The sequence below is a fragment of the Dendrobates tinctorius genome, unplaced genomic scaffold (genome assembly GCF_039654945.1).
Source record: "Dendrobates tinctorius isolate UK_male_01 unplaced genomic scaffold, ASM3965494v1 ptg000010l, whole genome shotgun sequence".
Taxonomy (NCBI): domain Eukaryota; kingdom Metazoa; phylum Chordata; class Amphibia; order Anura; family Dendrobatidae; genus Dendrobates; species Dendrobates tinctorius.
The window spans coordinates 9,090,128-9,113,063 of record NW_027361678.1 but is presented as its reverse complement, the minus strand read 5'-3'; the positions used below and the strand labels follow the sequence as shown (position 1 = coordinate 9,113,063).

Here is a 22,936-nt window from a genome sequence, read left to right as displayed (position 1 = left end):
AGCCCCGCAGTGTGTTATTAAGTATTCACTTCCGTCGGGTAATGAATCCTTCTATGAGAGACCGGCTTCGGAGGGCGTTTGGCATAGGGGGATAGCGACACAAACCAGTCCGCATTTTCTCTTTCTTCCCCTGAGCAATCGGCTATGGAGGGCGGGTGGCGTAGGGGGGATAGCGGCCAGGACCAGTCTGCATCTTGGGTCTTGCGGATGCCCCAAACACGCTTGGAGTGTTAGGAGGCATGGGGTCCTGCCTGGTAGACACGAGAGGGTACAGTAGAGACGCATTTCCACACTGAGCTCCCGGTCTCTAGTGTGGAGAGCAGAGTGAGCTGTTACACTCTGTCGCCCGAATCACAAGATGGACCTGAAAAATTGACATCATTAATAAAAAGCAACAAAAACCTAAAAGTAGAAAGCAGCCCATGTCCACCTCCTACTGACACTAAGCTAAATCTGAACAGCTTTCTGCCAGTAGGTGGGTATATATTGCTGGGGAGGAGCTAACCCTTTTTTTTTGCATAGTGTCATCCTCCTAGTGGCATCAGCATACACCCATGGTTTCCTGTGCCCCCAATGAAGCGAGAGAAATAAAAGTCTACAATGAGGAAAAGAAGGCCTCAATTCTGGCTTTACTAGCAGATGGATACAGTGAGTGTCATGTTGCCTCCATTCTTAACATTTCTAAGATGGCAGTCCATTACCACAAGGTCAAGCAGCAACCACTGGGAACAACAAAGCTACAGACTGGCAGAGTGTGAAAACGACTCTCCACTAACCGGGATGACCATCATCTTAGTTGAATGTCACTCAACACCGCTGAATGACATCAAGTGACCTACAAAAGTAATGTCAAATGGCAGCTGGTGTGAAGTGCACGGCAAGAACAGTTCGTAACAGGCTCCTAGACGCAGGGCTCAAGTCATGTAAAGCTAGAAAAAAGCCTTTCATCAATGAGAAGCAAAGGAGAGCCAGGCTGAAGTTTCGCCAAAGACCTTAAGGATTGGACCATAGAGGACTGGAGTAAGGTAATCTTCTCTGATGAGCCTAATTTTCAGCTTTGCCCAACACTTGGTCGTCTAATGGTTAGACGGAGACCTGGAGAGGCGTATAAACCAAAGTGTCTTGCACCCACTGTGAAACTTGGTGGAGGATCGGTGATTATCTGGGGATGCTTCAGCAAGGCTGGAATTGGGCAGGTTAATCTTTGCGAAGGACGTATGAATCAAGCCGCATACAAGGTTATCCTGGACAAACAGTTGATTTCCTTCTGCTCAGGCAATGTTCCCCAACTCAGAGGACTGGTTTTTCCAGCAGGACAATGTGCCATGCCACAGAGCTAGGTCAATCAATGTGTGGATGAAGGACCACCACATCAAATCCCTGTCATGGCCAGCCCAATCGCCAGTCCTGAACCCCACTGAAACCCTCTGAAAGCTGTGATCCTAAGTTAAAACATTAGTATTGTTGTTTCTAAATGATTATGAACTTGAGATCTTAGCATTATTTGAGCTACAAAATTTAGTGCTTGGAAATTCAGAGACATGATGTCAGTAGTTTATAGAATAAAAGAGCAATTTACATTTTACTCAAAAATATACCTATAAAGAGAAAAATCAGACAAACTGAAAATTTTGCAGTGGTCTCTTCATTTTTGCCAGAGCTGTATGTGAGCTACAGAGCCATAATGTGTAAAGCTGTAAATCTGCATGTGTATAATGTGACTTCTGCAGAGAAATACCAACGATTACCTCCATATTATACCATTAAACCTATGGATATTGAATCGTCCACTTTCTTACACCACCAGGGAAGTTTTAATTAGTAGAAGAAATGTTTTTCCTATGTTCTTCCTAAATTTGAGGTGACTCTTAAAGCGTGCCTTATAGGAAAAAACCCCCAATAAAATTAAAACTTAATATACCTAAAGAAAAGAATGAAATGCTACAATTTGCACATACCAGTCTTGTTCTGTCGTGACTCGAGGATGTCTTTTGCCTTTTCTTCTGTAGCGGAATCTGAAGGATTTTTAGTAGCCATTTTGGCTTTATCTACTTTAGACAGGTGAAACCGTGTTGGCGACAATCTGTGTGTTAAATAAGCTGCAAGTCTGTTAGCTGGATGAAGTGCTCCCATTTGTCCCAAAAGCACTTTTGCGTGAGGATAATTCTTGCCGTTGACCTACGAGATGACAAACAAAGCAAAAACTAAGAAGAAAAATAACATTAAGGCTATGTGCACACGCAGCGGAACTCTTGCGGAAGTTACCGCGAGAATTCCGGAATTCCATTACGTGGGAAAATCGCATTTTAAATTCCCACGATTTTCCCGCGGAAAAACTAGCGATTTGCAAGCGTAATTTGCATGCAGAATTCTAGCGTTTTCCAAGCGATCTGGAGCATCGCTTGGAGAATTGATTGACAGGTTGGTCACAATCGTCAAACATAGTGTTTGACTAGTGTGACCAACTTTTTACTACTGAGGCTGCCTATGCAGCCCAAGTAGTAAAAGATAAAATGTAAAAAATAAAAAAAAAAAAAAAAAAAATATTGTTATTCTCACCTTCCGGCATCCCGCGCAGCCTTCCCGCCTCTCTTCACGCTCCCGGTCCCAGTAATCCTTTGCGCGAATGACCGTGAGACGTCGCGCTCCCACGAGATTTCAACGTCATTGCGGTCATTCTCGCAAAGGATTACTGGGATCGGGAGCGTGGAGAGAGGTGGGAAGGCTACGCGGTATGCCGGAAGGTGAGAATACAATATTTTTTATTTTAATTCTATTTTTCACAGGGATATGGTACCCACAGCACGGAGCACCGTCTCCTCTCCTCCGGACCGTGGGTACCATCAGCAAATGTTCTGCTTACTTTTCGCATGGTGGGCACAGCCACATGCGGGAAGCGGAGCAACGCAATCCTATGGGTTCGGGATCGCCGCGATTCCGCTAAATTAATGAGCATGCTGCGTTTTTTACCGCGAAGCGATTCTGTTGCGTAAAAAACCACAGCATTAGCACAGCATTGCGGAATCCCATAGGATTGCATGGGATGCTTATTTTTCGCAGCAAAATCGCGCGTTTAAAGGGAATCTATCACCCCTTTTTTGAGATATCATATAATGATATCAATCAATTGTGTGTCACATAAGGATTCTCTTAGTACTTTTGCTTCCCCCTGACCCCGCACCTTTCAGGCAGAAATACCTTATTTATATCGGTTCAGATGTATGCAAACTGCCGCTGTCCGGTCCGATGGGCGGGGCGCTTATTCAACTGCTCCCCCCCCCCCCCGTCTTGCTCTACACAAGAAGAAATGCACCCTTATGTACATATTTTACATCGCTCAATAAGGAAACACTGGAGACTTTTGAGGGAGGCACACCCAGAGGTCACTGAATTCCACCAGAATTTTTTACCTTGCTATAAGCGTCCCAAGAATATCAGGGACACCCTGATCAAGGCCGACATTGGCTCAGGAGCCAGATCGTCAACACAAAGATTTCTTTCAACTCCTAAGACGGGCAGCCATCCATGCTTGCATTGTAATCAATGTGGGAATGTACTGAAGGGTGACCATTTTTACCACCCACACTCGGGCAAGCAATATAAGATCAAAGACTTTACCACCTGTGATACATCGCATGTGGTATATCAGAATAAATGCCCTTGCGGACTCCTTTATAGCGGTGAAACCACCCAACCGATAAGGGACCGCATCAGCAAGCATAAGTCCACAATTAGATGCGGCAATACATTATTGCCGTTACCACATCATTTTATAACAGCTGGAAGTACCATTCCACAATTAAAATTTTCAGTCATTGAACATGTCCCCTCCCCCCCGGAGAGGCGGTAACCGGGTCCAACTTCTCAAACAAAGAGAAGCCTTTTGGATACATGAGCTACAGACACTAACACCTAAGGGTCTCATTAGGGAGTATGACCTATTATCATTCTTATAATAAGCTCCCCATACATAGGGGAGGGTATATTCTAACAGATGGATTTGTTACATAGGTTGTGGTATTTATTACATTTCTGTTTACTGGACTTGAACCTACATAATTGAATTAGGAGTATGTTTATGATGGGGAACTGTTTGTCATTAAACATGTGATCCACACATGATGATTCTAATATATTGTTTTATCTTTACAGAGCCGTTTATATTGACCGTCACGCAAATGTCACTCATGGTCTCCTTTTACCCCTCGGACTATCCCTTCCCGCCTCCCTCTATTTGTATATATTTTCCCTAGTATTTTTTTTCTAATAATCCTTTTTTCTAAAATACATTTATTTACTGCACCCACTTTATGAGTATAAACTTTATTTGTAGGATTGCATTAGATTTGTAATAACATGGACACTTCTACAGGGCAGCTGTCTAGTTGTTATAGGATATGTATAAGGATATATGATGCGGGTATAACTAGGATACTCTAAGACACTGCCCCATTAGACGCTATTGATAAACAATGCCTCCCATGTGCAGTTCTATTACACAGGCTCATAGGGTGATGACGCTACTAAGCGCCGCCCCTGCCTGACATCACAGGTAAACAATTCCTCCTACATGTTGCCCGGTTACACAGATACACAGGGAGATGACGTGCGCTCCAGCGTCACTTCCTGTGACGCGGCTCCATCAATCTGGGCGATAGTCCCGCCCACTATTTAGACGATAACAACGCTGGCCACTAACACCTGCGGTACTAGCGGTGGATACCGCTTTCCTCGAGGCTTTATAGCGCCACCACCCACCAACGGTAAGCTGGCTTATTTACACACTTACACATGATATAGCGGTATTAACCCCTTTGTCACTTTTATTTTACAGACCGCTATCCATACACTTCTGGGGCTGTCACCTTTCAATAGTTAATATTAATACATTAACCCCACATATTACTCATGCTTCTTATGACAGATTATAGACCAATGTTAATGATTCCTCTGGTTTTTGTTCCATTAGACCTTTAAAGGGATTTCTGTACAGGATACATACATATTGAGGATATCATATTTATGTCCCGTCTTCCAATTCTTCCCCAGGTCAGTTTAGCACTTATTGAACCTAGGTGACATTCATTAAATCAGTTCTTATGCCTAATGATACGTCACTTATATTTAGATCACTGGATCTTTTGTGGATATTTTGGCCCATACTTTTCTTAACAGTGGTGCTTCATTCAAGTGGGTTATAAGGTCAGTTTAGTACCTATTTGAACCTAGATGACATTCATTAAATCAGTTCTTTTGCCTAATGATACGTCACTTATATTTAGATCTCTGGATCTTTTGTGGATAATTTGGCCCATTCTTTTCTTATCAGTGGTGCTTCATTCAAGTGAGTCATATGAACTTAGCCCAGTTTAACCCTATTTACGATTTTTCTCACATGACTATAGTGGCGACTTATACTCACACACTTTTATCTTATCCTAGAAATTCAGAGATTTGTTGAACATAAGCAGTCTAGGTAGGTCTGCATTTTTCTTTTTTAATTTTTATCCTTCCCTCCAATACCTTGAATCCGTCACTTGTGCACTGTTTGTAGTCTCTTTCTTTGGATTACTACTGTTAAAACTTGAAATTCTGTATTGTGCAGTGGTTGATTTATTTGCATGTATATTTTTTGTTACAATTTGCAGTGTACTGATGAAGGCTTACTGTAATAACTGAAACGTCTTATATTTGTGACTGCAAATAAAATTCTTCACATATTGCAAAAGTTGAGTGCCAAAAATTTTTTTCAATTACATACTCTGGTGTGGGAACCTTCTTTTTGTGCACCGACTCAGTTGTGCCACGATATATTAAAAAGTGACTATAGTGACCAGTCCTTCATACCGTGGGGCTATTAGCAGGAGCAGAAGCTAACCTGGAGTCTAAAGGAGCTACAATGACCTTTTTTTTAATCAATCTCAGTGGATAATGTGTCCATGTTCTGTATGGTTTTGAGATCGGTATTTACCCCTCTCAGTACTGTACGGTACAGATGATGCAGATGGGATGTCTACGATACAAAGAGTTTTTGCATGTATGGTGCAGATATTGTGAAAACTTATGAGCTATGATTGTGCCATCAGCAGAGGGTATCAAGCGTAACAAACAGCTGACACTGTGCTGCAAAGGTCAATAATGAAACTGGTTCTGATCCGTGAGATTTGACCCCTCGGGGCACCGCCCTCACACCATCGATGTCCTCGCAGCATGTCATTGGGGAGCCGACAGGGTGCATAGACTTCCTGGTTTGAACCGTGTTGGGGAGCCTATTAAGCCCTAAATGGCTGCCCTGTTAGTACAATACTGACTGGCACACAATATTGGCAGGTATGTTACGCAAGTGATCAAAGGATCGCATATTCAAGTCATCGTATTAGACCAATATTGTATATAAGAAATGTAAAAAAAAAAGTGCAGAGTGCCAAAAAGCAACAGACATTGGTTCTTCTAAGCAGCTGCCTAACACTCAGAAAATGAAAATGGTGGAAATCCTCTAATGCCAAGGTATCAAGGGCTTGAGCTGCTCATCTCTACCACTTGATAGGTCAGCATGTTAGTTAATTTGATTTTACAATTACTATGGACTAGGGAAAGGTTTATAAATTACCAGGAATAATAACAGAGGGATGGTATAACATAAAAGCTGCCATTGTGTTATGTAATGGGAAATGCAAGTATCTACTAAACGAGGATTTCTTTACCGCTTCTTTGGGGGACACAGTTATCCATATGTGTCACAGTCCCTGATCCAGGTTCTAGCCAGACTTCCGAACCTGTCTGCAGCCACCATTGCTCCTTCATTTAACCGTTGGTGTGTGCTGCAGTCGCTAGGAGGCTGACACTATGCAAAAAAAGGAAAAATAGCTTCTCCTCAGCAGTCTGGCACAAAGCTCGTCAGTTAGTGGTAAAGCAGTAGGAGAAGCAAAGATAACACAACTATGTACAAGCCCAATAAAAGGCACATAGGATAAAAACGGGTACAAAACCAAGGGAGGGTGCTGTGTTTCCCAATGAAGGCTCGAAGAAAGATTTTACGGTGAGTACCAAAACAGGGATTTTTGTGTACTCACCGTAAAATCCTTTTCCTCCGAGCCGCTCATTGGGGGACACAGGACCATGGGTGCATGCTACTGCCACCACTAGGAGGTTGATACTAAGTGAATACAAAATATGTTAGCTCCTTCTCTGCAGTATATACCTACCACTGGCTCCAGCCCAAAACCAGTTCAGTGACAAAGCAGTAGGAGATTATAATCACTAATTACCAAAGAACAAGCATAGCTATCAGGCCAGCAGGGTGGGTGCTGTGTCCCCCAATGAGTGGCTCGGAGAAAAAGATTTTACGTTGAGTACACAAATATCCCTGTTTCTCCTTCGCCTCATTGGGGAACACAGGACCATGGGATATCCTAAAGCATTCCCTGGGTAGGAAAAGCGACAACAGATTAAACGCCACAAACCAACTGTCTAAAGATGCACTACCGCTGCCTGCAGAATCCACCTGCCAGAGCTCGCATCTGCTGAGGCTTGAGTGTGGACATTGTAGTGCTTTGAGAATGTGTGCAGGCTGGACCAGGTCGCAGCTTTGAAAACCTGTTCCGCCGACGCCTAGTGCCGAAAGGCCCAAGACACGCCCACTGACCGATTGGAGTGTGCTTTGGTCCCCACTGGGATAGGCTTACCTCTGATGCCGTCCGTGAATCATACCTTCTGATAGCTCTCACGAGATCCAGATTGTGAAGAGCCTTCTCCACACGATGTACCGGTGCTGGGCAAAACGAAGGTAGGACAATGTCCTCGTTAAGGTGAAAGGAGGAAATGACTTTTGGCAAGAAGGGCGGGGACGGCCTGAGAACCACCTTGTCCCGGTGAAAAATTAGAAAAGGAGCCTGGCAGAACAGAGCAGTCAACTCCAAAACTCGCCTGATTGTCGTTACCGCAACAAGAAAGGTGACCTTCCATGAAAGGTGCGCTAGCGAGACGTCCTGTAGCGGTTCGAAGGGAGACTCCTGTAGAACACCTAGTACCAGTTTAAGGTCCCAGGCGTCCAAAGGCGCTCTATAGTGAGGTACCACGTGGGAGACACCCTGAATCAAAGTTCTCACCTGCGGCTTTGAAGCGATCCTGGGCTGAAACAAAGTGAACGGACAAGGTGGTGATCTGTCCCTTGAGGGAGCTCAGCGCTAGGCCTGAGTCCAGACTGGACTGAAGGAATTTAAAAATGGTGGGAATGGAAAACACCAGAGGACAACGACCGCGGTCTCTGCACCAAGCAAAGAAGGCTTTCCAGGTGCAGTGATAGATGCGTACCGATACAGGCTTCCGAGCATTAATCATTGTGGTAATCACCTCTTGGGAGAACCCAGCTTGGGTTAAGACCCAGGATTCAACGACCAGGCTGTTAAACACAGGGCTCGAGTTCTAGTGGCAAATTGGGCCCTGGGAGATCAAGTCCGGTCGATCCAGTAGTCGCCAGGGGATGAGTTGCACTAACTATGCGTACCACACCCGGTGTGGCCAGTCCGGAGCGACCAGAATCACTGGGATGCCTTTCGTTTTTATCTTTCTGATGATCCTCGGAAGCAACGTCAACAGGGGAAAACACGTATGGAAGACTAAACAGACTCCACAGAAGAACCAGTGCGTTAATTGCTTTTGGATTCCGGGACCGAGCTACAAACTCGGGCACCTTGGCGTTTAACCTGGACGCCATCAGGTCCACGTCCGGGGTCCTCCAGAGATGGCAGATCTTGTGGAAGACCTCCAGATGGACAGACCACTCTCCTGAGGCAAGACCTTGACAGATGAGGAAGTCTGCAGCCCAGTTCTCCACGCCCGGGATGTGAATAGCTGAGATGGCTGAGTGGCTCCTCTCAGCCCAGCGGAGGTGTTTCACCTTGCGCATTGCCGCCCTGCTATGGGTGCCCCCCTGATGATTGATATAGGCCACGGCCGTGGCATTGTCCGATTGAATTCAGATGGGACGACCTGCCAGCAGACTATGGAACAGCCGCAGGGACAACCGAATCGCCCAAATATCCAGGACATTTATCGGAAGGCGTGACTCCCGAGGTGACCAACGCCTCTGAGCAGTGTGGTGATGAAAGACAGCTGCTCCCCAGACGAGAAGGCTGGGGTCGGTAGTGACCACCAGCCAATGTACTGGGAGAAAGGATTTCCCCTGAAGGAGGGAAGACCATAACTTCCACCACCTGAGTGCCTGCTTGACCCGTGGGAACAAACAGCACGGTCGGTCGAGGGAGAACAGGCTCCTGTCCCAAGCTTCCAAAAGCGCATGCTGCAGAGGACAGAGATGTAGCTGGGTGAAGTGAACAGCTTCCATCGCTGCCACCATTTTTCCCAGGACCCCCAAGCCGAATCGAATGGAATGAGGAAATGGGCGACAAAGTGTCCGGGCTACCGGTTTGAAGGGCTAAGACCTTGTCTCGGGGAAGACTCACCAATCCTCGGGAGGTGTCCAGGGTCATCCCTAAGAAGGAAATCTGCTGAGCCGGAACTGGAGAAGACTTGTTCCAAGTTTATTAGCCAGCCCAGGTGAGAAAATGCATCCAACGTAATGCGGACGCACTCCACGCAGGCGTGTAAGGACGGCCCTTTGATCAGAAGGTCATCTAGGTAAGGCAAAACTACCATGCCCCGAGAGTGCAGAATGGACATGACGGACGCCATGACCTTTGTGAACACCCTGGGGGCAAGGGCAAGGCTGTGAACTGAAAATGTTCGTCACGAACGGCGAAGCGCAGGAACCTCTGGTGAGGGGGGAAAATTGGGATATGAAGGTAAGCATCCCAGATGTCGATGGAAGCCAAGAACTCCCCCTTCTCCATCGAGGATATGATGAGACGGAGGGACTCCAACCTGTAGTGCCGGACCTTAATAAAATGTATTTAGGAACTTTAGGTCCAGGATGGGCCTCACTGTTTCATCCTTCTTTGGAACCACAAACAGGTTTGAGTAGAACCCCTCTTTTTCTGGAACGGGAGTAATAAATTCAACTTGGCGGAGTGACTCGATGGCTTGGTAAAAGGACCGAGTCCACACCTCCGCTTTGGGGGGACGAGAAGGGAAGAACCGAGCCGGGAGGCGAGAAGCAAACTCTATTTTGTATCCGGAGGACACCAGGTCACTGACCCATTCATTGTGAACGACAGAGAGCCAGACACGGCAAAACAGGAGTAGGCCTACTCTGCTGGTGTCGAACGGACAATGCCACAAGTTATTTGTCCGAGAATCTCTGAGACCTGGATCCCTTAGATCTGGACTGCGGCGGAAGGGTCTTCCATGACTGGTTGGTTTTGTACGAGACCTGAGGACCCTTGTCCCCCTGAGCGGAGCGTCTCGAATCAGACGAGTTGGCCGTGGAAGACCAACCGGGATTGCTGCAAAGGAACGGAAACGTGTCTGCAACTGGAGGTGAAAAGGTCGCCTAACTTTCAGCTGGGGGAGGAACTTACTCTTCCCACCTGTGGCATCAGAGATAAGCTGATTTAGCCTCTCTCTGAACGACCGCTCTGGTAAGGCAGAGAGGTTAGGGACCTCTTGGATGCAGAGTCCGCTTGCCATGCTCTGAGTCATAGCGCCCGTCTGATAGATACTGCACTTGATTCCACAAGCGTAACGCAGTTAGCCGCGTCAGGGATGCGTTTATCAAGTAGTCCCCGGCCAAAGAGTTCTTATTGGCCAAATCCGCTGCCTCCGGGGGAAGATCACTACTCTGTATGGTCCTATTCAGAGGATCTGCCCAGGATACCATGGCTGTCACGGCCAAGGAGTGAGAGAGTGCCGTAAGGCTTCTGACCTGTGAAGCATTTGTCCGGCTGCTCTCTATGCTGCTGAACTATGTCCTGAAACTCGGGGTGATTGGCAAACACACTATGAGGACGTTTGGTCCTCTTTAAGGACACCGCGTGATCCGGGGTAGAAGCAGATTTCTCGTCAACCTTCAAAGTCTGGTTCACGGCGTCTATGAGACTATCCACCGTTGCCTGGTAATCCGGCGAGTCAAGGTCGAAGGGCCCGTCAGATTCTTACTCAAGAGTTATGTTCGCTACCAACCCCTGGTGAGGGAGAGTGAGAAACGGAGCTCACGGATGCAGAGGCGCAAAGCGGCCCAGGAGACGTGATATGGGTCAGTTTTCTAGATGCCTGTGTCTCCTTTGACTGAGAACAACCCCTGCAGGCCGACGGTCCCCGTGATGTAGGGGAACCCTCTAAGACAGGCATACTAATGCCCCTGTAGGGATCTTGAAGGGACTCAATTGCTTTGGCCAAGAAAACCATGGACAGTGACGAAGCCCACTCAGGGCGGCGAGGTACACTGGGATCGGTTGCGGCGGAAGGCTCCTGAGTGCGTTCGGGGTCACAGGTTTCACAGAGTGGAGTATTCTGTCCCCGCGGCAACGCAGCCTGACAGGAGGTACATGAGATGAACAAAACTTTATGTGGTTTATTAGCCCTCTTGATTGCTTTAGGGAAAGACATGCTGTACTCTTGCCCAGTATGGGACAGAAATGGCTAATGTCCAAATATATACTGCAGGGAAGGCTAGTGGTATAAAACAGCGCAGCTCTAAGGCAGCGCAGCTCTAAGGCAGCGCAGCTCTGCAGAGCAACTGCCCTATGTCAGCTCTGCCTAAAAGGGCTAGTGGGTATATGGCGGTACAGCACTTACCCAAGGTCCTGTGGCCCTGAGAGCGGTCCTCCTGGTGTCGCAGCCTTATGTCAGGGAACCGCAGGATTAAGACGGGGTTGCGGTCAGGAATCGAGTGCCAGACAGGTTGCGGTGGATGAGCCTGATGATGGCGCAGATCTATGCCTCTCTTTCCTCAGTAAAGATGGCTGCCGGGATTCAAAGAAGGCGCTCTCGCATTGAGCGAGAAGTGTCAAGCGGGAGGGCGGAGATACCGGCTTGTGGCCTAGCACAGGCTGAAGTTGGGTACTAACTTACCAGTGCCGGCTGGGAAAGCACCAAAGAGCTGCGACACGCTGCAGGAGCACCCCCGGACCCCAATACTCCCCTCCAGAGTAGAAGTGCCACTGATGAAAAAAAAAAACGCAGAGCCCTCGATCTCACTGCAGGTCAGGACTGCGGTATGGACGGTGCAGGGACCCTCAATCCACCAACCCTTTGTCAGGGAGGTGGAGAGGACCTGTCCGCCTCCTTCCACCACCAGTTAAATCAATGGTAATGCAGTGGGGGCTGCGCGGACGCCATCGGTGCCTCTGTACATCCCAGTGGTTAACTCCCGTAGGATTGGACAGGGCTGTTGTCCGTCTGTAGCCTGGCTTCAGAAGGGGGTACATGGAGGCGACACTCGATGTTCCCATCTGTTACTGGTGCAGAGAGATCGGCGCCCTGAAGGGAACCGTCGCTCCTCCAATAGCTCAAGACTGACTTGCACAGTTCAGGAGGGGATACGTGGAGGCGACACCCCACATTCCCGTCTGTTGTTGGTTTGGGGAGATCGGGCCTTTGAAAGGATCCGTCACCCCTATATTTCTCGTAGAAAATAGTAAAAAGGTAAAAAGTAAAAAACGGAATAAAAAATAAAATAAAAAATTATGGTCTGAAGACCAGACCCATGTGCCTCCTACAGACACTAAGCATGAACTGGTTCGGGCTGGAGCCAGTTGTAGGTGTATACTGCAGAGGAGGAGCTAACTTTTTTGAATTCACTTAGTGTCAGCCTCCTAATGACAGCAGCAACATACACAAATGGTCCTGTGTCCCCCAATGAGGCAAAGGAGAAATCCTTCTTTCTTTACTGAGTCATTGGTGGACACAGGTAACCATTGGACAGCCTGAGGCAGTCCCAAGAGTGGGGAACAGAATAAGCATGAAAGGTTAATTCGGGTGGTGGGCAACTGTCACCTGCAGTACCTTTCTTCCCAGGCCATCATCGGACGAGCCGTGGGTATGAATTCAGTAGAATCTTGCGAAAGTGTGCAAAGATGACCAGGTTGAGGCCTTGCAAATCAGACATGCAGAGGCTTTATGGTGAACGGCCCAGGAAGCCCCCGCCGCCCGGGTGAAGTGAGCCCTTAGGCTAAGTGCACACGTACCGGAACTCTCGCGGAAATTACCGCGAGAATTCCGGAATTCCATTCCGCGGGAAAATCGCATTTTAAATTCCCGCGATTTTCACGCGGAAAAACTAGCATGCTAGCGTTTTCCAAGCGATCTGGAGCATAGCTTGGAGAACTGATTGACAGGTTGGTCACACTCATCAAACACTGTGTTTGACGAGTGTGACCAACTTTTTACTACTGAGGCCGCCTATGCGGCATCAGTAGTAAAAGATAGAATGTAAAAAAATAAAATAAAAAATAGTGTTATTCTTACCTTCCGACGTCCCGCGCATCCGTTCCCAGTAATTCTTTGCGAAAATGCCCGCGATGACGTCCGTTCTCGCGGGATCGCGATGTCTCGCGGTCATTCGCGATGACGTCGTGCGAATGACCGCGAGACTTTGCGATCCCGTGAGAACGGACGTCATCGCGGGCATTTTCGCAAAGGATTACTGGGACCGGGAGCGTGGAGAGAGGCGGGAAGACTGCGTGGGACGCCGGAAGGTGAGAATAACAATATTTTTTATTTTAAATTCTATTTTTTACAGGGATATGGTACCCAAAGCCCGGAGGACAGTCTCCTCTCCTCCGGACCGTGGGTACCATCCGCATGGTGTGCACAGCCACATGCGGGAAGTAAGCAGAACAATGCATTCCTATGGGTGCGGGATCGCCGCGATTCCGCAAATTAATGAGCATGCTGCGGTTTTTACCGCGAAGCGATTCCACCGCGGTAAAAACCGCAGCATTAGCACAGCATTGCGGAATCCCATAGGAATGCATGGGATGCTTATTTTTTGCGTTTTCGCGGCAAAATCGCGCGGTTAAAACAGCCGCGGAAACGCGAAAAAAACGCCACGTGTGAACTCAGCCTTACACCCAGAGGGAGATGTCTGTTCTTGATGTAATATGCCTCCAGAATCGCTGAGCGACTCCAGCAAGCGATGATAGATTTGAAAGATCGGAGCTCCTTACGACGACTCTCAGGAACAACAGACAAGGTGTCAAGAGTGTCAAAAAGAAGCGGTTCTTGAGAGATAGAAATGAAGGGCTCTGACCAGATCCAGCTTGTGGAGAGACTTCTCCAGGGGATGAACAGGAGAAGGACAGAGAGAAGGTAGAACGATCTCTTCATTAATGTGGAAGGAAGAGACCACCTTAGGCAGGGAGGAAGGACAGGTCTGAGGACCACCTTAAACTGATGAAGAGTGAGTGGAGAGGCAAGATAGTGCTCCAGCTAAGAGACTCTGCTGATGGATATGATGGCTACCAAAAAGGCAACCTTCTATGAAAGGAGGGAAAATGTAGTGTCCTGAATGAGTTTGAAAGAAGGTTGCTGAAGAACGCCTAGCATGAGATTAAGATCCCACAGCTCTACCAGAGGACAATATGGAGGTGGCAAATGAGCGACACCCTGAATGAAGGTCTTGACCTAGGGAAGAGAAGCCAGATTTCACGGAAAAGAACGGAAAACACAGAGACCGGACCCTTAAGAGTACTGAGGGTGAGACCGGAATCAAGGCCTGACTGTAGAAAGACCGGTATGGAAAGGGAAAAAGACATAAGAACGGAATTATTGTCCTCCTTCAATGAAAGAAAGCATTCCAATATCTATGGTAAATGCGTGGGGATGCAGGTTTTCTTGCATTTATCATGGTTTGTTTGACCTGGGGAGAGAAATCAGCCTCCCTCAGAACAGCAGCATCAGCCATGCCATTAAATTCAGAGGCTGAGAAGTCTGGTGGAAGAGGGAGCTCTGTGAGAGTAGGTCTGGACAGTGTGGAAACATCCAGGGGACGTACGCGAGCAGGTTTACGAACTCCGTGTACCAGACCTACTAGGATTAACGGAACCCCCCCCCCCCCCCCCCCCGCTTTGCATGATCTTTGTTACAACTCTCTGAATTAGCAGGAGAGGAAAAAGATAGGGTAGCTGAAATTGGGACCACGGAATGACCAGAGCTTCAAAACCGATGGCTAGTAGGTTGTGAGACCTGGCTAAGAAACGAGGCACCTTGTGATTCATCCGAGATGCCATCAGATCGACGTCCGGGGTGCCTCATCTCTGACAGATCTGGTCAAAGATGGTGGTGTTGAGACCACTTGCCTGAGGAGAGACCCTGATGACTAAGGAAGTCGGCAGCTCAGTTGTCCACTCCTGGAATGTGAACAGCTGATATTGCTGGTACGTGCAATTCTGCCCAAAACGGAATCCTTGCAACCTCCACCATGACAGACTTGCTGGTGTCCTGCCTTGGTGATTTATATACGCCAAGGCTGTGGCGTTGTCTAACAGAACACGAACTGGATCACCCGCAAAGTGATTCTGCCAGTGGCTAAGGGAGAGGTAAATTGCTCTGATTTCCAGCAAATTGAAGGATAAAGTGGCCACCTGAGAGTTCCATCAACCCTGGGCTGTGTGATTGAGAAAAAACGCTCCCCATCCGAGGAGACTGACGTCGGTGGTGACAACTTGCCAGCGGAGGAAGGAACGATTTCCGTGTAGAACCAAGGCGGAGAGGGTCCACCATGTCAGAGATTATCTCACCCAAAGAGATAGCAGAATGTGACAGTCCAGGGAAGAGGTCCTCTTGTCCCAATGTAGAAAAGCAGGGACTGTACTGAAACCCAAAAGAGGGAAGCTCACTAGTAGCAGTTTGGGATTAAATAAAACGTAACCTTTAATCAATTACTCTAAAATCCCACATAAAAACAGGAATATAAAGTGCACCCGAGCAAAACTCCACAACAAACAGTGCAATTGTACATAAGAAGCGGTAATACAGTCATATCTCTGTATACGGTATTTAACCCCTTACTGCCATCGGACAATGGCAGTATCCCCCGCTTTGATGTAGACTCCGGCAGTGAGCCCACCTCAAAGCCGGGACATGTCAGCTGTTTTGAACAGCTGACGTGCCCGCAAAGGCCGCAAGCGGAATCGCGATCTGCAGTTAATCTGCTACATAGAGATGATCTGAGCATTTTGTGGAGAACCTCAAGAGGGGAATAAATGGTCTCTATTGTCCACCCATGGAGGAGCATAATCTATATACTGCATATGCAATTTCTGGACATACATCTACTATGTTCTTTAAATGAAATATTGAGAGAAGTACTAACCATCTTGTTAATGTGATATATAAGGGTGTATCAGGCTATTATGGGGATCCATTAACATTAAATAGAAGGGGATGCTAATAGAAATTTGATGTATATGAATGGTATAGCCTATGGACCACGAGCCTGAAGTAAATGTGAACATTGGTGGGATACGCATACGGATCCATAAACATCAATAAGTTTTTGACAAATTGTGTATAAAGGACAGTATATGGTTTACCGCTTCATATGTACATTTGCACTATTTGTTGTGCCGTTTTGCACGGGTGCACTTTATATTCCTGTTTTTATGGGAGATTTTAGAGTAATTGATTAAAGGTTACGTTTTATTTAATTCTAAACTGCTACTAGTGGTCCTCTTGTCACAAGCCGACAGGAGGGCTAGTTGAAGGGGATCGGTATGGAACTGGGCAAAGGGTACGGCTTCCATGGCGGCAATAATCTTCCATAGTACACTCACGCAGAGTCGCAGGGGATGTGGTGATGACCATTTCAGGAAACAGATCCGCAGGCTGAAAGTGGACGATGTGGGTGACACCACACTGTTCTCACGGTTGCAAGAGTGCGGGAAAACAGGATGAGAAATTACACCTTGTTACCCTGTAGAAGAAGGACATGAAAGAAAAAAAACAAAACATTAATAAAAAACAGGGTGACCTAAAAATGAAAAGATGGATCTGAAATCAGATCCTGGTCTGCATCCTACTGACACTAAGCTTAAACTGGCAAGCTTTGTGTCAGTCGGTGGGTATATACTGCTGAGGAGGAGCCAACTCTTTTTTTGCATAGATTCATCTTGCTAGTGAGAGCAGCATACACCCATGGTTACCTATGTCCCCCAATGAAGCGACAAAGAAAGCTTTCGGAGAAGCAGAGGTTTTATTAAATACACACTCCCAAAGAGGCAACATGAACAAAAGGAAGGGTGCTGTGTCTCCAAATGAAGGCTACGAGAAATCGATTTTATGATATGTCCAAAAATGCTCTTTTTTCAGACACTTCACTGGTTGATAAAGGAACCATAGGACAACCCAAAATAATCATTACAGCAGGAAATAGGTATGAATTTTGAAGGCAAATCCTTCAACTAGTAATCCGAGCACACTTTTGCCCAGACTCACATCTGCTGAGGCAAAATTGTGAACACCATAGAATTTTGAGAATGTGTGAATGGGGGACCAAATAGCAGCTTTACGAAGCTGCAATGTCGATGCCTGATGGCGAAGATCCCAAGATGCTCCCACTGCCCGAGTGGAATGAGCCTTGATCCCTAGCAGGAATGCTTTGTTCTTGACTTTATAAGCTTTCTGGATGGCAGAACGGTTCCAGAAGGAAATGGTTGCCTTGGAAGCAGAAAGACCTTAGCGGTATCCTTCTGGAATGATGAACAGGGAAGCGTTCACCTTCAGGTAGTGACGCACTACTCTGTCCAGATCCAAACAGTGTAAAGATAACAAGGATTAGAAGGAGGAAAGTTGAGGGAAGGAAGAATGATCTCTTTGTTCAGGTGGAATGAAGAAACCACATTGGGAAGGAATGAAGGCACTTCGCCGAACCAGGTGAATGAATGTTCTGCGGTCCAGTCGAGAGGATGCAGACCAACGACCGGCAGAACCGTGCTCTGTCTTTTAGGTCAGGAAAATGCCCCTCTGTTACCCTATCTGAGGAGACAAATGAAAATTAGAAAAAATAAAGTACACAGTTGTCAGAAACTGGTCTGACGCTCCAGTTCCACGTCTGCCCCCTAAGTGACAATAAGCTAAATGGTTGCCAGTAGTCAGTGTAGCCAGCTGGTGAGGAGACAACTTTTTTCTTCGTTGTAATTCTCACAGAATGTAAGCTCTTGCGAGCAGGGCCCTCACTCCTGTTGATTTATGGGTTATTCTGACTATTGTCTGCACAAGTCCCCTCTGTAATGTAAAGTGATGTGGAATATGATGGCGCTATAGAAGTAAAAATTATTATTAAATCTTAGTGTCAGCCATGGTTCCTGTGTACTTCAATAAAGCGTCCAAGAAAAAGAAATAAAAAAAAAAATAAATAAAATAAAAATAAAAATAGACAGCAGGTCATTAAAAAAATGCAAGGTAAGAGGATGGAAGGCCACTAACACACATGGTAGGGAATGGTGGAAATACCTCAACCAACTTTGTTTTATCGATGTCAGAAGTCTTCAGTCGGGCCATAAGTTTTCCAGCTGGAATAATCTTGCTGTAAAATGGCAGGCCCTTCCTTCCAGGAAACGTTTCTTCTGTATCAGCATAAGCATGTTCAGCATAAGCATGTTCAGGTTCTTCGTCGGGAGGTTTCACATTTTCAACTGTCCGTTTTGCAGTCATCGGCTTTGGAGGGTCAGGATTTGACTGCTTTTTAGAAGACACTGCAATCTTATCTTGAGAAGTAAAGGTAGACTTCTCTTCACTTCTATGTTTTTGGGACAGCTCAATATTAGAGCTTCCAAAAGTGATGGACTGTGGCTCTTTGCTGGTCACGTGTTGAGAAGTAATGTGTACAACTTTGCCACCGGGAAGAGGAGGATGGTAATCTGAGATGATTTCAATGAGTTTGGTTGGACCATTGTCGGCAACTGCTTTGCATGTTTTATTTGCAATTTCTGTATAAGCAAAAAAACAAATATATATAACTGGATGAAAAAGACAACAACAAAAGCATACAAAACCACTGTGCCCTAGAATATAGTTCTATAACTTTACCATACACGCCATCGTCGTCCTCTTCTTGCTTTATGGCCCTGATAGTTTTATGGTCATGTCCCTGAAAATCAAAATAAAATAGTGAACGGCTGTAATACCAGAAATCACTGGCAATGTCAACAATGGTATTTATTGCTCTGAATAGTATGCTTGGATCTAATATACAAGGCTCAAATATGAGTCAAATGTATACATCAAAGAGGAGAGGGTAGAGATAGATTAAAACAAGCAGGTGGGAAGGTGCACTTAAATCTTTAGCTACGCCACCCTCCTCTGATAGAGAACAGTGCCTCTCCTGATTGATAATTCAAACTAGTGACAGGATTGTTCTGCTAGCCTGAGCTGTTCACCCTCTCTGCTGCTGCTGCTGACAGAGGTAACATTGCCTCTGTTAGCAGCGTCGGAGAAGCACTGAAGCTGTTCGTCTCAAGAGTAGCACTTGAAATTTCTATACCACAGAGTTTGTAATCTTTATACTACTTGCCTTGGAGACAGGCCACCTCTGATACGCTGCAGCGGTGGCCACTGACCTTGCCAACCAACAGAGAGCTATAAAATTAGAAATCGCTTTGTTCTTGAGAAGGCACAGTATTTTTCACAAATTGTAAGGTTGCTTGTTTTTACAAACACTTTTTAATTTTTATAGAGGGTCTTTCACCAGTTTGAAATCCGGCCATGTTATGAAATAGTGGCCACAGAGCTGAGTAAAATGTAGTTTTTGAATTTTTCATCTCCATTGCGGAGATATTAACTTGTAAAGTGTAGGTTACATTTTATGTTAATTCCAAAGAGGGCGGTACCAAGATTTTCTCTTTGAGAGGAGTGCACTTCATTCCCAGAATGACAAGGACCATTCATTGTCCATTCTTCACAATAACTTAGAAAGGTCTTTCTCCTGAGACATGTAATGACAGACAGTCTGATCATCTCATTGTTCTCACTACAGAGCTGTGTGTGAGTACACATGCCAGGATTAGAGCAGAGATCAGCGTGATTATAAATCCTTATGAGCTTTCATCTCAGAAGAGGCAGAACAGCCCAGCTGAAATTTATCTCAGTACAAACACCTGTGCAACTCTCCTCACAGTTCTGCTATATCCTCTACCCAAACAATGACGGCTTGAGATGAAAGCTGCAGGTTCATAGTCATAACATATATATATATATATATATATATATACACATACACACGGAATCAAGTAAGTCATGAGAACACATAAGGTAAGACCAAAAGTCAGTGTTATAAGAAAGGAGGGAGCCAAAAGATGGAAAAAAAATGACGATGATTTACCTCAGACCTGCGGTGCCACAGCCCCCACACGCGTTTCGGCTATTGTGCCTTTTTTCTTTATATGTTCTCATGCTTGTTTGCACTGGACCTTTTCCATGATTGACTTTTCGTTTAATGGTTAGTAAAGGTTATGACAATTTTGTCACAGTGTGTTTGTTATCTTTTAATATGCACTAGGTTCATATAATCGCACGTCTCTGATTTACTACCAAAACTTTGTAACCATGCAAACCTCTAAAGTGAGAAAAGTGTCTATCAGTGCATGTCTCACACAGGAGAAAGTCTGTTCTAAGCTACTGTTGGGGCGTGTTCTTGTCTCCCCTGTATAACGCCGCCTGCTTACAATTGGTCAACCTCTTGCAGTGTATCAAGTACACACCCCTCCAAAGAAAAAATAAAACCCAGGTGGACTTATAAATTACAACATAACTTTACAAGCTAGCATCTCTGTGTTGAGACAACCCCCTTTTTTATCAAGATATGTTTATTCAACCATTGATCAAGATTAACAACAGACATTTGTAAAAAAAATATGATTATTGACCTCCTACATATTTAGTGTGAGACAACCCCTTTTAAACTTTTTTTTTTAAATCCCAAATATTTTTCCACCTCCAAGATAATTAAAAACAACAACAAAAAGAAACCAAACACAAGATTACCTGGTGACGGGTGGATAGGTCACATATGCCTCGGCCTTTGGCTTTCTTTTCCTCTGGCGCTTTTCGTTGATAGCCCCTGACTCGAGCACATGTCATCATATTATTAAAGTATAAATATACTGTATCTTCCTTTGTCTGGAAATAAAAAGTTGTAATTAACAAAATATCTTGAAAGCCACACGTCCATGTAATCATCAGTCAATTTTTCTACTGTATATTTAGTGTTGAGGGTGCCAAGGAGAGTAAAAAGTACAGTGCCGGCAAAAAAAATCTTTACACTTGCGCAGCAAAAAAAAAACTTTACATATAAAATCCACATCATAATTTCACTTTTTAAAAGTGTACACAATGGGGGAGATAATAAAAAACTGTCTAATATTAAAGCTGGCTTTGTTGCAAATATCAACCAATCAACGCTCAGTTTTCACTTCTCTGGTAAAGCGAAAGCTGCACTCTGATTGGTTGTTATGTGCAGCTCAGCCAGTTTTGCTATTAGGCAGTCTTTTATTATCTCCCTCAGTTTTTTATTATCTCCCACAATGGGTCGAAAGAAGCTTAAAATGGAAGAGAAATCCCGTGCCTTGACTCTGCTCGAGAAGGGGGATTCGGTGATTGCTGTAGCTAGAGATCTGGGAGCGTCAAGAGAAGCAATTTATCAACTGAAGCGGTCGGCTGCATCATTGCCTCCTGGGATGGTACCGCAGAGGAAGTCAGGCTCTGGCGCACCTAAGAAGACTTCACCAAGGACTGATAAGCTTCTTAAGCGTGAAGTGATGTCACATCCTTCTATACCTGCTGTTGAACTAAAAAACAAGTACCCTATGCTCCTCCAGAACATCGCAACTAGGACAATTCGTCACTGCCTACAGAAGGACCTGGGTCTACCAAGTTGCCGTGCCGCAATGAAGCCCCTGCTCACAGCAGCAATGAAGAAAAGGCTTGCCTTTTGTAAGAAATATCAAGATTGGACATCTGAAGAGTGGAAGAAAGTGATGTTTAGTGATGAGAGCACCTTCAGGCTGGTCAGGGGAGGCTCAAAGGTTGTGCGTCGTCCGAGTACCGTGTCTCAGTATGACCCAAAATATACAGTTAAGACTGTTAAACACCCAGACAGTGTGATGGTGTGGGGTGCATTCAGTGGAAGCATGGGCAGGGCAGGTTTGTACTTCCTTCCCAAGAACGTAATTATGAAAGCAAGCAATTATATTACTGTTTTGGAAGAACACAAGCTTACTTTTTGGGTCATACATCAGTGTGATTACTTTATGCATGATAGAGCCCCTGTCCACAAAGCCAAGGCCGTGAGAAAGTTTCTCAGTGACCATAACATTAACATTTTAGAGTGGCCAGGTAATTCCCCTGACCTTAACCCCATAGAAAATGCCTGGAATTTAATGAAAAACAAGGTTCAAGAGACACGACCCAGCAACATCAACAATCTAAAGGAGGTGCTGAAGACACTGTGGGTAAACATGGTCTCCACATACTTAGCCAGCCTTGCTGAATCCATGCCTAAACGACTGCAGATGGTGATAAAATGTAAGGGTGACACGACAAAATACTAATTGTAATAAAATATCCACAATAAAATACTTGAATCCACTTGAATATTAAGATTTTGTGGTTTCATTGAACTTGTAAAGATTTTTTTTGCCGGCACTGTAGTCTCAGGAGTTGAGGGAACAGCAGGGAATTTTTAATTGGTGTACATTATGAAAATGGTTACATTATTTTAAAAGGACCATGTGTTTTTATGCGGTATGACATGGCATAAGTAGATCCAAGCGGGGTCTTACCACTATGCTTGGACAGACGGGTTTGCCTCTTTCAGTAGACTTGTTCTTTTCTATGTGCCTTTGGTGCAAAATTCTCACCTTAACAATTTCACCCTGTTTAGGAATACATAAAGGCTCTGGATCATCTGCAACATCAGATCGATTCCAAATAGGAAAACGAATTGGTGCCCGCATATCTGATCTCCTGTCATCTGAAAAAAAATAAAAATAAAGAAGAGTCACAATTTTGTGACATTCCGAGCAGTTTTACCCCAGAATTT

At 45.5% G+C, this 22,936-nt stretch overlaps 1 protein-coding gene across 7 annotated transcripts in view; it reads right to left on the bottom strand.

Moving 5' to 3' along the window:
* The window catches only part of MGA (MAX dimerization protein MGA), a 242,418-nt gene that overhangs the window by 64,447 nt on the left and 155,035 nt on the right, over positions 1 to 22,936 (bottom strand). For all 7 annotated transcript variants that reach the window (XM_073586415.1, XM_073586424.1, XM_073586433.1 and 4 more), the window contains exons 10-14: positions 22,755 to 22,867; positions 20,881 to 21,015; positions 18,928 to 18,988; positions 18,352 to 18,827; positions 1,959 to 2,178 (exon numbers count right to left, since the gene is read on the bottom strand). In XM_073586415.1, the coding sequence (XP_073442516.1) occupies positions 1,959 to 2,178; positions 18,352 to 18,827; positions 18,928 to 18,988; positions 20,881 to 21,015; positions 22,755 to 22,867 (1,005 nt within the window). The remainder of the gene's footprint in view (positions 1 to 1,958; positions 2,179 to 18,351; positions 18,828 to 18,927; positions 18,989 to 20,880; positions 21,016 to 22,754; positions 22,868 to 22,936) is intronic.